The 12,079-nt window shown below is 49.6% G+C and overlaps 1 protein-coding gene across 1 annotated transcript; it reads left to right on the top strand.

Annotated features, from left to right (window-relative positions):
* The first annotated feature begins 213 nt into the window (after positions 1-213).
* Positions 214-7,896, top strand: LOC119932905. The gene is made up of 5 exons (XM_038752031.1): positions 214-267; positions 347-570; positions 1,296-1,764; positions 4,158-4,276; positions 7,111-7,896. Exons 1-5 carry the CDS (start codon positions 214-216, stop codon positions 7,700-7,702), a joined length of 1,458 nt encoding a protein of 485 aa, XP_038607959.1. The 3' UTR covers positions 7,703-7,896.
* The last annotated feature ends 4,183 nt before the right edge of the window (positions 7,897-12,079 follow it).

The raw sequence follows: 12,079 nt of genomic DNA on the forward strand, positions 1-12,079 counted from the left end.
AGGGCCGGGGCCCTCACGGGCCCGAAACTTGTGCAAGGGGGAACGGACCCCATTTAAAGAAATTTAACGGTGACTCTCGGAGTGGTTAACCGTTACGGTGACCGTTCACCTCGGGGCTCCTCGTCGGGCCGTGAAAGTTTGCGTCTGGCTCCCCAGTGGACGTTGGCTTGGGGTGGGTCATTTCGCCATCGCGGGTGACCGATCGCGGTCGTGATGCCCACCGTGAACTGTTCAGTCACACGGATAAGTATCGCTACCTTTGTCGGGGTAATGGCTCCCCAGGCTGCTGCCCAACCGAATTCCCCCAACACACGCCTCGAGGCCTCACGTTTTTTAACCACAACAGGAAGCCATCGGAGCCTGCAATTGTTGGAAACCAGAGGCCTTGGAGCGGCCATCACAACCGTCATTAGCCCGCGGGACTTACGACACGATCAACCCCAGAGCAACATCCACCTTCGTGGAGCCGCCCGCCAATGGTCTCAGACCACAGCGGACCCCCCATGGGGAGCAGCCCCCTTGGTCCCCATTCCCAGAGCAATTCGGGGAGTCCCAGTTCCATTTCTACCAGTGAGGCCCCATGGCTTGTGGTCTGTCGTTCAGACAGTGGCGAAGTCAGAGTCTCTCTCGACTCACCCCACCTGCCCCAAACCATCGACTGGACAGCCCGGTTGACCCCCCAGGCAGTCTCCCAATGAGGATTCCCTTCTCCGGAGGAATCTTCCTGAATCCGACACTCCTCACCCCGCCCGCCCCATCTCATCCCAGCTTGGAGGCTGCCCAAAGAGCAAGACTCCCCACTGCTCTCCGCGGGCAGGGCAGTCAGTCAAGAGGGGTGCTAGGGGTTGGGTCCTGGTAATGCTAGGGTTAAAGATGCCCCCCACCCCCCCATTCCAGACAGCATTAGAGCGAGGCAATCCTAATAACAATAATTAACACTCTTGTATTTGTTAAGCACTTACTATGTGCTAAGAACTGTATTAACCAATGGAGTAGAACTAGGAAAATCTGCGCTCACAGCCTAAAGAGAAGGGAGAATGGGCATTTAATCCCATTTATAGATGAGGAAACCGAGGCCCAGAAAACATAAGTACACAGATTCAGCGTCGAGATCCTCTGAATCCCAGGCCTGGGCTCTTTCCACTTGGCCACGCTGTAGACCCTGCCCTCAGGGGGTTCACGATCCAGGTCACAGAGAGTCAGCGTCGTTAGAGACCAGAGGTGCCCCACTCTGACCGCCGGATTCCCCCCAAACCAATTCTCCCTGAAACGTCACTTTTGATTTGGTGTTGGAGGCGTTTTCCAAGAATCTCCCTCTCTGAAATATTCATCGTGACGAGGTCAGTATTCGTGCCGGTGGCGGTAATAGCGGTCACGGTAAAACGTTCCTTGCGCCCGGCCGATACGGTCAGGGCGAACCTCCCCCCGACCCACACTTGGGGTCCCTCCAGCTGGAGCTGGCGCTTCCCCCTGAACTCCCCAGAAGTTGCGGAGGGCAAGTTCCTTCTTGAGCCAAACCACAAGCTGGTTCTTCAAGTTGCCTCAGAGAACCTACCTTGGGCGGACGCCAATAAATACGGTCCAGCCTTCCCGGAAAGTCATTCGGAGACACTTTCTCCCGGACAACAGCTGCTCGACATCCCTGCCCCTGGACCACTGCCCCGGCCTGAGACTCCCTGCTCCAGGGCTCTCTGTCCGGGCTTCCACTCTCCCTCTGCCGCCTCCGAGACCAAAGGCACCAAGGAACCAACAACAGAGATGCAGGTAAGGAGCCAAGATGGTAGCCTTTCCCGCTCCGTCCCCCAGGGCCCCTCTCCCTCCTCCGTAGAGATTTCCCCCCAGACACAGCCTTCCGCTCTCTCCCCGGGAGTTGCCCAGACCCCTCCCTCCTCTCCTCTCCTGTGACACTCCACGTCCCCCTGCTCCTGGGGGACATCTCTTTCATCCCTAACTTGGCACGTAGTAAGCGCCAAACAAGTACCAGAATTATTATTATTTATCCTTGATCTCTCTCTTCCTTCCCCAGTGAGCTGGGTTTGTCCCGAGGGTCAGTCAGTCTGACCATCGTGTCCATCCCTAGAGCTCAGGGACCCCTCTCGGGGTCACACCTGGAGAGATTCCAGTACTCTACTAGGGGAGGGAGAGTCAAGCAGAGGCCTACCCATTGCATTCCTAGCTTGGGCAGTGGCTAGAGAATGGAAGACAATCTGCTACAAGTCAAAACTCAAAAAACTGGGCAGCAGCGGCTTGGGAGAGAGTCGAGGGCTTGGGAGGAGGCAAGGGTAAACCACTTCCATATTTTGACCAAGAAAACTCTATGGATACACTTCCAGAACAGTTGCAGATGGAGGTAGGGGGTTCTGGGAGAGCCCACTGCTGGGTAGGGACTGTCTCTATACGTTACCAACTTGTACTTCCCAAGCGCTTAGTACAGTGCTCTGCACACAGTAAGCGCTCAATAAATACGATTGATGATGATGATGATGTGCCCAAGATGTCGCTATGGGGCGGAGACGACTCGACAGCGTAAGACAAGATGTGTCAGAGCCTGAGCTTACTTAGGTGCTTACTATGAGCCAGGCACTACACTCCAATTCTCTCCTTGACCCCCTCCAATCTGCTTCCATTCCCTTCACTCCACAGAAATCGCCCTCTCAAAGGTCACCGATGACCTTCTTTCCAAATCCAGCAGCCTCTACTGTATCCGCTGCCTTCGACACTGTTGACCACCCATTTCTCCTGGAAACATTATCCATCCCTGGCTTCACTGACACGGTTCTCCTCTTATCTCTCTGGCTCCCCCCACCCAACTGTGGGGGTCCCTCAAGATTCAGTTCCGGGTCCCCTTCCATCTCCATCTACACCCACTCCCTTGGAGAACTCATCTGCTCCTCTAGCTTCAACTACCACTTGTATGTGGCTGATACCCAAATCTACACCTCCAACCCTGTTCCCTCTCCCTCTCTGCAGTCTCACATTTCCTACTGCCTTCAAGACATCTCTACTTGGATGTCCTCCCATCACTCCAGGCTTAACATGTCTAAAACAGAGCTCCTCATCTTCCCTCCCAAACCCCATCCCAGGGGGCTGACTTTCCCATCCCTGTAGACGGCACCACCATCCTTCCTGTCTCACAGCCCATAACCTTGGTGTTACCCTTGACTCCTCTCTCTCATTTAACCTAAATATTGAATCCATCACTAAATCCCTCTGGTCCCACCTTCACAACATCGCTAAAATCCACCCTTCCCTCTCCATTCATTCAATCGTATTTATCGAGCGCTTACTGCGTGCAGAGCACTGGACTAAGCTCTCCACCCAAACTGTTACCACGGAAATGTAATCAGTATCCCTCCTGGATTACCGCTGTCTCTCCCCATTCTGGTCCAAACTTCACTCTGCTGCATGGATCACTCTTCTACAAAAACGTTTCCCCTCTCCTCCAGAAACTCCAGTGGCTGCCCATCTACCTCCCCATCAAACGAAAACTCCTTACCATTGGCTGTATGTTTGGTTTTGTTCTCTGTCCCCCCCTTCTAGACTGTGAGCCCACTGTTGGGTAGGGACCGTCTCTATATGTTGCCAGCTTGTACTTCCCAAGTGCTTAGTACAGTGCTCTGCACACAGTAAGCACTCAATAAATACGATTGATTGATTGATTGATTGATTTAAAGCACTCAATCATCTTGCCCCCTCCTACTTCGCCTTACTACTTGCCTACAAGAACCCAGCCCACGTACTTGGCTCCTCTATCACCAATGCCTCGGTCTCAACTAGCTCACCGCCAACCCCTCGCCGATATCCCGTCTCCGGCCTGGAACAAATCCCTCCTCAAATCCAATAGTCAGTGACTCTCCCCCGCTTCAAAGCCTTACTGACGGCCCATCTCCTCCAAGAGGCCTTCCCTGATTGAGCCCTCCTTCCCTCTCCTCCCACTCCCTTTATTCCCTCCTCCCTCAACCCCGCAGCGCTCATGTCTATATCCATCATTTACACATTTGTGTGAATGTCTGTCTCCCGCTCTAGACTCGAGCTCCTCGTGGGCTGGAAGCGCGTCTACCAACTCTGCTACATTGTACTCCCCCGAGCACTTAGTACAGGGCTCTGCACATAGTAAGCGCTCAATAAATACGATTGATTGATCGCCCCGTCTCTAGGTCCTTCTGGCCCGGCCTCTGGCTGCCCTTCTCACGCTGAGCCTCCTGTACCTCGGACCCGTTTCCGCCCAGGGGGTCAATATAAATGTCCTCCTGCAGATCGTGAACCGTCTGCGTCAGTGAGTATCGTCCACAGGCCCCCGGCCGTCCACCTTCAAACTCATTCTCATATGTTTGTACATATTTATTACTCTATTTATTTATTTATTTTACTTGTACATATCTATTCTATTTATTTTATTTTGTTAGTACGTTTGGTTTTGTTCTCTGTCTCCCCCTTCTAGACTGTGAGCCCACTGTTGGGTAGGGACTGTCTCTATATGTTGCCAACTTGGACTTCCCAAGCGCTTAGTCCAGTGCTCTGCACACAGTAAGCGCTCAATAAATACGATTGATCGATCGATCGATCATTCCTCTTTGGGGCAGTTTGGGCCACCGAGAGATTTGTCCCCTTGCCAGTGAAGCCGCGTCCCCAGGGGTCACCTTGACCTTCATCATCATCATCATCAGCATCATCATCATCAATCGTATTTATTGAGCGCTTACTATCCCGGCTCTGCCAACTGTCGGCTGTGTGACTTTGGGCAAGTCATTTAACTTCTCTGTGCCTCAGTTACCTCATCTGTAAAAATGGGGATTGAGACTGTGAGCCCCCCATGGGACAACCTGATCACCTTGTAACCTCCCCAGCGCTTAGAACAGTGCTCTGCACATAGTAAGTGCTTAATAAATGCCATCATCATTATTATTATTATTAAGAGCTTACTATGTACCAAGCACTGTTCTAAGCGCTGGGGTAGATACGAAATAATCACGTTGTCCCACGTGGGGCCCACAGTCTCAACTGCTATTTCACAGATGAGGTAACTGAGGCACAGAGAAGTGAAGTAATGATGGTAGTTGTTAAGAGCTGGCTATGTACCAAGCGCCGTTCTAAGCGCTGGGGTAGATACGAGATAATCACGTTGTCCCACGTGGGGCTCACGGTCTCAATCGCTATTTCACAGATGAGGTAACTGAGGCACGGAGAAGTAATGATGTAGTTGTTAAGAGCTTGTTCAGAGTTGTTAAGAGTTAATGAGATAATCATGTTGTCCCACATGGGGCTCACAGTCTTAATCCCCATTTTACAGATGAGGGAACTGAGGCCCAGAGAAGTGAAGTGACTTACCCAAGGTCACACAGCAGACAAGTAATGGAGACGGGATGAGACCTATGACATTCTGATTCCTAGGCCCGTGCTCTATCCACTGTGCCCTGCTGCAGAATAAATAGACGCGTTCCTATTAGAGGAACCAAAAAGAAGACCAAGATGTGGGCATAAAATCAACTGATCAATCAGTGAAGCAGTGGGGCCTAGTGGAAAGACCATGGTCCTGGGAGTCAGAAGTCTTGAGTTCTAATCCTGCCTCCTGTCTTCTGTGTGACCTTCCTTAGTAAGCGGCCCCCTCAGACCTGGAGAAAGTCTAGGGCAGGGCTGGTCAAGTTGAGGGGACAGTGCACTTAGTGGACACTGGCAGGGAAAGTGTCCACTAATTCACGTTTCTGTGCCTCAGTTACCTCAGGTGTAAAATGGGGATTAAGACCGTAAACCCCGCGGGGGACAGCTACTGTGTCCAATCCTATTTACGCGTATCCATCCCAGTGCTTAGTTCGGTGCCTGGCGTATAGAAAGTACTAAACAAATACCGCAATTATTATTACTATTAATTCCATTGTATTGTACTCTCCCTCGCGCTTAGTCCAGCGCTCTGCGCATAGTAAGTGCTCAATAAATACCACTGATAGATTGACTGGTTGATCGATCGGGACAGACTGGCCCCGACCTCAGCCCCCGGGCTGGGAAAGGACTGTCATCATCATCATCAATCGTATTTATTGAGTGCTTACTGTGTGCAGAGTACTGTACTAAGCGCTTGGGGAGTCCAAGTTGGCAACATATCGAGACAGTCCCTACCCAACAGTGGGCTCACAGTCTAAAAGTCTGTCAGGATTTGAACCTATGACCTCTGACTCCAAAGCCCGTGCTCTTTCCACTGAGCCATGCTGCTTCTTTAATCATTATTATCTCATCATTATCAATATTATATAATATTATCTAATCATTATTACAATGCTCTGCATACAATCAAAATACAATTGAGAGAGAGAGAGAGTGTGTGTGTCTTATAGACTGTGAGCCCACTGTTGGGTAGGGACTGTCTCTATATGTTGCCAATTTGTACTTCCCAAGCGCTCAGTCCAGTGCTCTGCACATAGTAAGCGCTCAATAAATACGATTGATGATGATGATAAAAGGGGGAGACAGAGAACAAAACCAAACATACTATGGCCCGGGAGCCATTTTCCTTCTCTATTTAGGCCACCGCCAAGACTTCTCGTTCTCGCCTGTCCCGCCATCGACCCCCGGCCCACGTCATCCCCCGAGCCTGGAATGCCCCCAATCCCTCCGCTCATCCGCCAAGCTAGCTCTCTTCCTCCCTTCAAGGCCCTGCTGAGAGCTCACCTCCTCCAGGAGGCCTTCCCAGACTGAGCCCCTTCCTTCCTCTCCCCCTCGTCCCCCTCTCCATCCCCCCATCTTACCTCCTTCCCTTCCCCACAGCACCTGTATATATGTATATATTGTTGTACATATTTATTACTCTATTTATTTATTTATTTATATTACTTGTACATTTCTATCCTATTTATTTTATTTTGTTGGTATGTTTGGTTTTGTTCTCTGTCTCCCCCTTTTAGACTGTGAGCCCACTGTTGGGTAGGGACTGTCTCTATGTGTTGCCAATTTGTACTTCCCAAGCGCTTAGTACAGTGCTCTGCACATAGTAAGCGCTCAATGAATACGATTGATTGATTGATTGATTCTGTGGGTTTGGGGGAATGAATGGGACTCCCCCGGGCCTGCTGTCACGGGGCACCAAGGATGTGCCACCCTGTCGATTCCTCCCTCCAGGTTTGGCATCCAGCAGCAATACGCCGCTGCCATCAGCTTGCCCCGGGCCACCTGCACCCCGGATGGAGTGAAGGACCTGAACAAAATCCTGACAAATGAGGAGCTGACGCAGATGAACAACGTGATCAAAACCTTCGGCAACATATACGAGGGGAAGAACGTGGTGGCCGCCCGGGCCCGGACTAACATCGAGGACAAAACGGATCACGCCGAGTGGCGCCTGTTGGCCCCGCCTGGGAAGGGACAAGAGAGCGTCGTCCAGCGGCTCCTGACGAAGACGTACAAGGAGGAGAGCTGCCTCGTTTTCTTCACCCTCAACTCCCCCTGCGTCACCAAGTGCGTCAAAAGGGGTACTTATGACATCAGCCCCTACGTGCTGGGTCTCTTTCAATATGTGAGTCTGCGTGGGGCCTTTGTGTTTCAAGACATCTTCGGACCCGATCAGAAATTGAAGCCCAGCGATCTGGTGATGGGTTGGAAAAACCTCTTCCCGGCTCCCGTTTATCGCTGCCAGATGACCAGATGCACGAGCTGCAATTCCAAACAGACACAATCCAACCCCTGCATTCCGAATTCCTCAGGTTCGGGATAGCGGGATACGTCAGCCCTGCCGGCTCCCGGAGTATCCCGCCCGTCTGTCACCCTTCAGCTTGCCCAAGCCCGGGTCCACCGGTGCCCCGTCCCACACCTCACCCGTCTCTCCAAAGCGCCTCGGTTGCTCCGTCTCTGCCCGTCCGGGTCCTCGGCCAAGTCCGGGCCCCAGTAAAAGTCTCCTTCAGCTCTGGGCCTCTGCGTCTTTGTCATTCAAGCAACGGTATTTATTGGGCCCTTACTGTGAGCAGGACACCATACCAGGTGTTTGGGAAAGTCCAATAATAATAATAATGGCATTTATTAAGCGCTTACTACGTGCAAAGCACTGTTCTAAGCACTGGGGTAATCAGGTTGTCCCACGGGGGGCTCACGGTCAATCCCCATTTTCCAGATGAGGGAACGGAGGCACAGAGAAGGAAAGTGACTTGCCCAAAGTCACACGGCTGACAATCAGTGGGGGCGGGATTTGAACCCATGACCACTGACTCCAAAGCCCAGGTTCTTTCCACTGAGCCATGCTGCATAAGGTGAACAGACGAGATTCCCTGCCTCAAGGAGCTCCTAGTCTAATGGGGGAAGACAGACGCGACAATTATTCGTTCATTCAATTCATTCAATCATATCTATTGAGCACTTACTATCAATCAATCAATCGTATTTATTGAGCGCTTACTGTGTGCAGAGCACTGTACTAAGCGCTTGGGAAGTACAAGTCGGCAACGTATAGAGACGGTCCCTACCCAACACTGGGCTCACAGTCAATCCCCATTTTCCAGATGAGGGAACTGAGGCACAGAGAAGGAAAGTGACTTGCCCAAAGTCACACGGCTGACAATCAGTGGGGGCGGGATTTGAACCCATGACCACTGACTCCAAAGCCCAGGTTCTTTCCACTGAGCCATGCTGCATAAGGTGAACAGACGAGATTCCTTGCCTCAAGGAGCTCCTAGTCTAATGGGGGAAGACAGACGCGACAATTATTCGTTCATTCAGTTCATTCAATCGTACCTATTGAGCACTTACTATCAATCAATCAATCGTATTTATTGAGCGCTTACTGTGTGCAGAGCACTGTACTAAGCGCTTGGGAAGTACAAGTTGGCAACATATAGAGACGGTCCCTACCCAACAGTGGGCTCACAGTCTATGTGCAGATCGTTGTACTAAGCGCTTGGGAAAGTGCAGTACAATCAATCAATCAATCAATCGTATTTATTGAGCGCTTACTGTGTGCAGAGCACTGTACTAAGCGCTTGGGAAGTACAAGTTGGCAACACATAGAGACGGTCCCTACCCAACAGTGGGCTAATCCTGGCCCACAGCGAGCTCGCAGCCTACAGCAGCGTGGCTCAGTGGAAAGAGCCCGGGCTTTGGAGTCAGAGGTCACGGGTTTGAATCCTGGCTCCGCCACATTCATTCATTCATTCGTTCAATCGTATTTATTGAGCGCTTACTGTATGCAGAGCACTGTACTAAGCGCTTGGGAAGTCCAAATTGGCAACATATAGAGACAGTCCCTACCCAACAGCAGGCTCACAGTCTAGAAGGAGGAGACAGACAACAAAACAAAACATATTAACAAAATAAAATAACTAGAATAAATATGTTCAAGTAAAATAATAGAGTAATAAATATGCACAAACATACACAAACATATATAATATATTACATATAATACATATATTATATAATATATTTATTATATATAACATATATTATATAACATACGTTGTAAATAGTAAATATGTATTATATAATATATGTATTATATAATATATTATATATAATATATATGTGTATACATATACATATATGTATATACATATATATAATATATGTATTATATATAATATATGTATTATATATAATATATAAGTATTATATATATATACACAGGTGCTGTGGGGAGATGAAGGAGGTAAGGTGGGGGGGATGATGAGGGGCAGGAGGGGGAGAGGAAGGAGGGGGTTCAGTCTGGGAAGGCCCCCTGTGCAGAGCACTGTGCTCATGCCACATGCCTGCTGTGTGACTTTGGGCAAGTCACTTAACTTCTCTGAGCCTCAGTTACCTCATGTGTAAAATGGGGATTGACTGTGAGCCAGCCCCACGGGGGACAACCTGATCACGTTATATCCCCCCAGCGCTTAGAACAGGGCTTTGCACATAGTAAGCGCTTAACAAATGCCATCATTATTATTATTAGAGGGGAGAGGCAGACATCAAGACAAATAAACAGATATCGACATAAACATATAAAATTATAGATAGATGCGTAAGTGCTGCGGGGCTGGGAGAGGGGATGGACCGAAGTGCTGAGGGGGGGAATGGTTGGGGAGAGAATTTAAGTGCTCAGGCGGTGGGATGAAATGTGTGGGACAGGCAACAGGGAGGGCTGAGAGTTTCGGGAGGGCAGTCTTCCTGGAGGAGATTTGATTTCAGAGGCCATTGAAGTAGAGTGGTGTCTTGGGAAGCAAGGTGGCCTAGCGGAAAGAGCATGGGCCTGGGATTCAGAGAACCTGGGTTCTTTGCTTCCCTTCACTACTCTGGGCCTCAGTTACCCCACTGTGAGAAGCAGCGTGGCTCAGCGGAAAGAGCCCGGGCTTTGGAGTCAGGGGTCATGGGTTCAAATTCTGGCTCTGCCAACTGTCAGCTGTGTGAGTTTGGGCGAGTCACTTCATTTTTCTGCGCCTCAGTTACCTCATCTGTAAAATGGGGATTCAAACGGTGAGCCCCGCCCCCCAGACAGCCTGATAATAATAACAATTTTTGTATATGTTAAGCGCTTACTCTGTGCAAAGCACTGGGGAGGATACAAGGTGATCAGTTTGTCCCAGGTGCAAAGCACTGTACTCAGCGCTTGGGAAGTATAAGTTGGCAACATATAGAGACAGTCTAGAAGACTCAATAAATACGACTGAATGAATGAAGTAGGCGCTCAATAAATACGACTCAGTGAATAAATGAATGAATGAATGACCTGCAGATGCAGCAAAAACCATCCCAAACCAGAGAAACGAGGAGCCAGACTACATTTCCCAGAAGGCCCCGCGTCGCGCCCTACGCTCCCGCTCTCTGCTTCGGAACTACAATTCCCAGAAGGCGAATGGGCGGGACGATGACGCAACCTCCCGTAACGAAGGGTTTGGCGAAGGAAGCTGAAGCCCGCCTTCTTCCCCACGCGCTAAGTCATTGTTGGTTGCCATGGAGACCGGTCCCTAAGCCCCGCCCCCTCATCAATGCGCGACCTCTGATTGGCCGAAAGCCCAGGCCGGGTCCTCTCAATCAATCAATCATTCAATCAATCAATCAATCAATCGTATTTATTGAGCGCTTACTGTGTGCACAGCACTGTACTAAAAGCTTGGGAAGTCCAAGTTGGCAACATAATAGAGACAGTCCCTACCCAACAGTGGGCTCACAGTCTAAAAGGGGGAGACAGGGAACAAAACCAAACATACTAACAAAATAAAATAAATAGAATAGATATGTACAAGTAAAATAAATAAATAAATAGAGTAATAAATATGTACAAACATATATACATATATACAGGTGCTGTGGGGAAGGGAAGGAGGTAAGATGGGGGAGATGAAGAGGGTGACGAGGGGGAGAGGAAGGAAGGGGCTCAGTCTCTCCCATTCCTGCCTCCTGTGGGACTCTTTCCTCTTAATAATAATAATAATAATAATAATACCTTTGTTAAGCGGTTACTATGTGCAAAGCACTGTTTCCCGTGCAAAGCACTGGAAGCAGCGTGGCTCAGTGGAAAGAGCCCGGGCTTGGGAGTCAGAGGTAACGGGTTCTAATCCCAGCTCCGCCACATAATAATAATAATAATAATGATGGCATTTATTAAGCGTTTACTATGTGCAAAGCACTGTTCTAAGCGCTGGGGAGGTTACTAGGTGATCAGGTTGTCCCACGGGGTGGCTCACAGTCTTCACCCCCATTTTTACAGATGAGGGAACTGAGGCCCAGAGAAGTGACGTGACTTGCCCAAAGTCACCCAGCTGACAATTGGCGGAGTCGGGATTTGAACCCATGACCTCTGACTGGATGGATGAGTGAATGAATTTATCTCTATGTGTTGCCAATTTGTACTTCCCAAGCGCTTAGTACAGTGCTCTGCACATAGTAAGCGCTCAATAAATACGATTGATTGATTGATTGATTGATTGATCCATAAATAGAGTAATTCATTCATTCATTCAATCGTATTTATTGAGTGCTTACTGTGTGCACAGCACTGTCCTAAACGCTTGGGAAGTACAAGTTGACAACATCTAGAGACGGTCCCTACCCAACAATGGGCTCACAGTCAATCAATCAATCAATCAATCAATCGTATTTATTGAGCGCTTACTATGTGCAGAGC

Source organism: Tachyglossus aculeatus, chromosome 10, assembly GCF_015852505.1.
Source record: "Tachyglossus aculeatus isolate mTacAcu1 chromosome 10, mTacAcu1.pri, whole genome shotgun sequence".
NCBI classification, from domain to species: Eukaryota; Metazoa; Chordata; class Mammalia; order Monotremata; family Tachyglossidae; genus Tachyglossus; species Tachyglossus aculeatus.

Excerpts from the sequence above, each read along its gene's own strand:
- LOC119932905 (XM_038752031.1), top strand. The coding sequence starts at position 214 with ATGCCCACCGTGAACTGTTCAGTCACACGGATAAGTATCGCTACCTTT. Across the intron at positions 571-1,295 it reads TCCCAGTTCCATTTCTACCA|GCGTTTTCCAAGAATCTCCC; the intron begins GTGAGGCCCCAT and ends TTGGTGTTGGAG. Across the intron at positions 4,277-7,110 it reads ATCGTGAACCGTCTGCGTCA|GTTTGGCATCCAGCAGCAAT; the intron begins GTGAGTATCGTC and ends TCCTCCCTCCAG.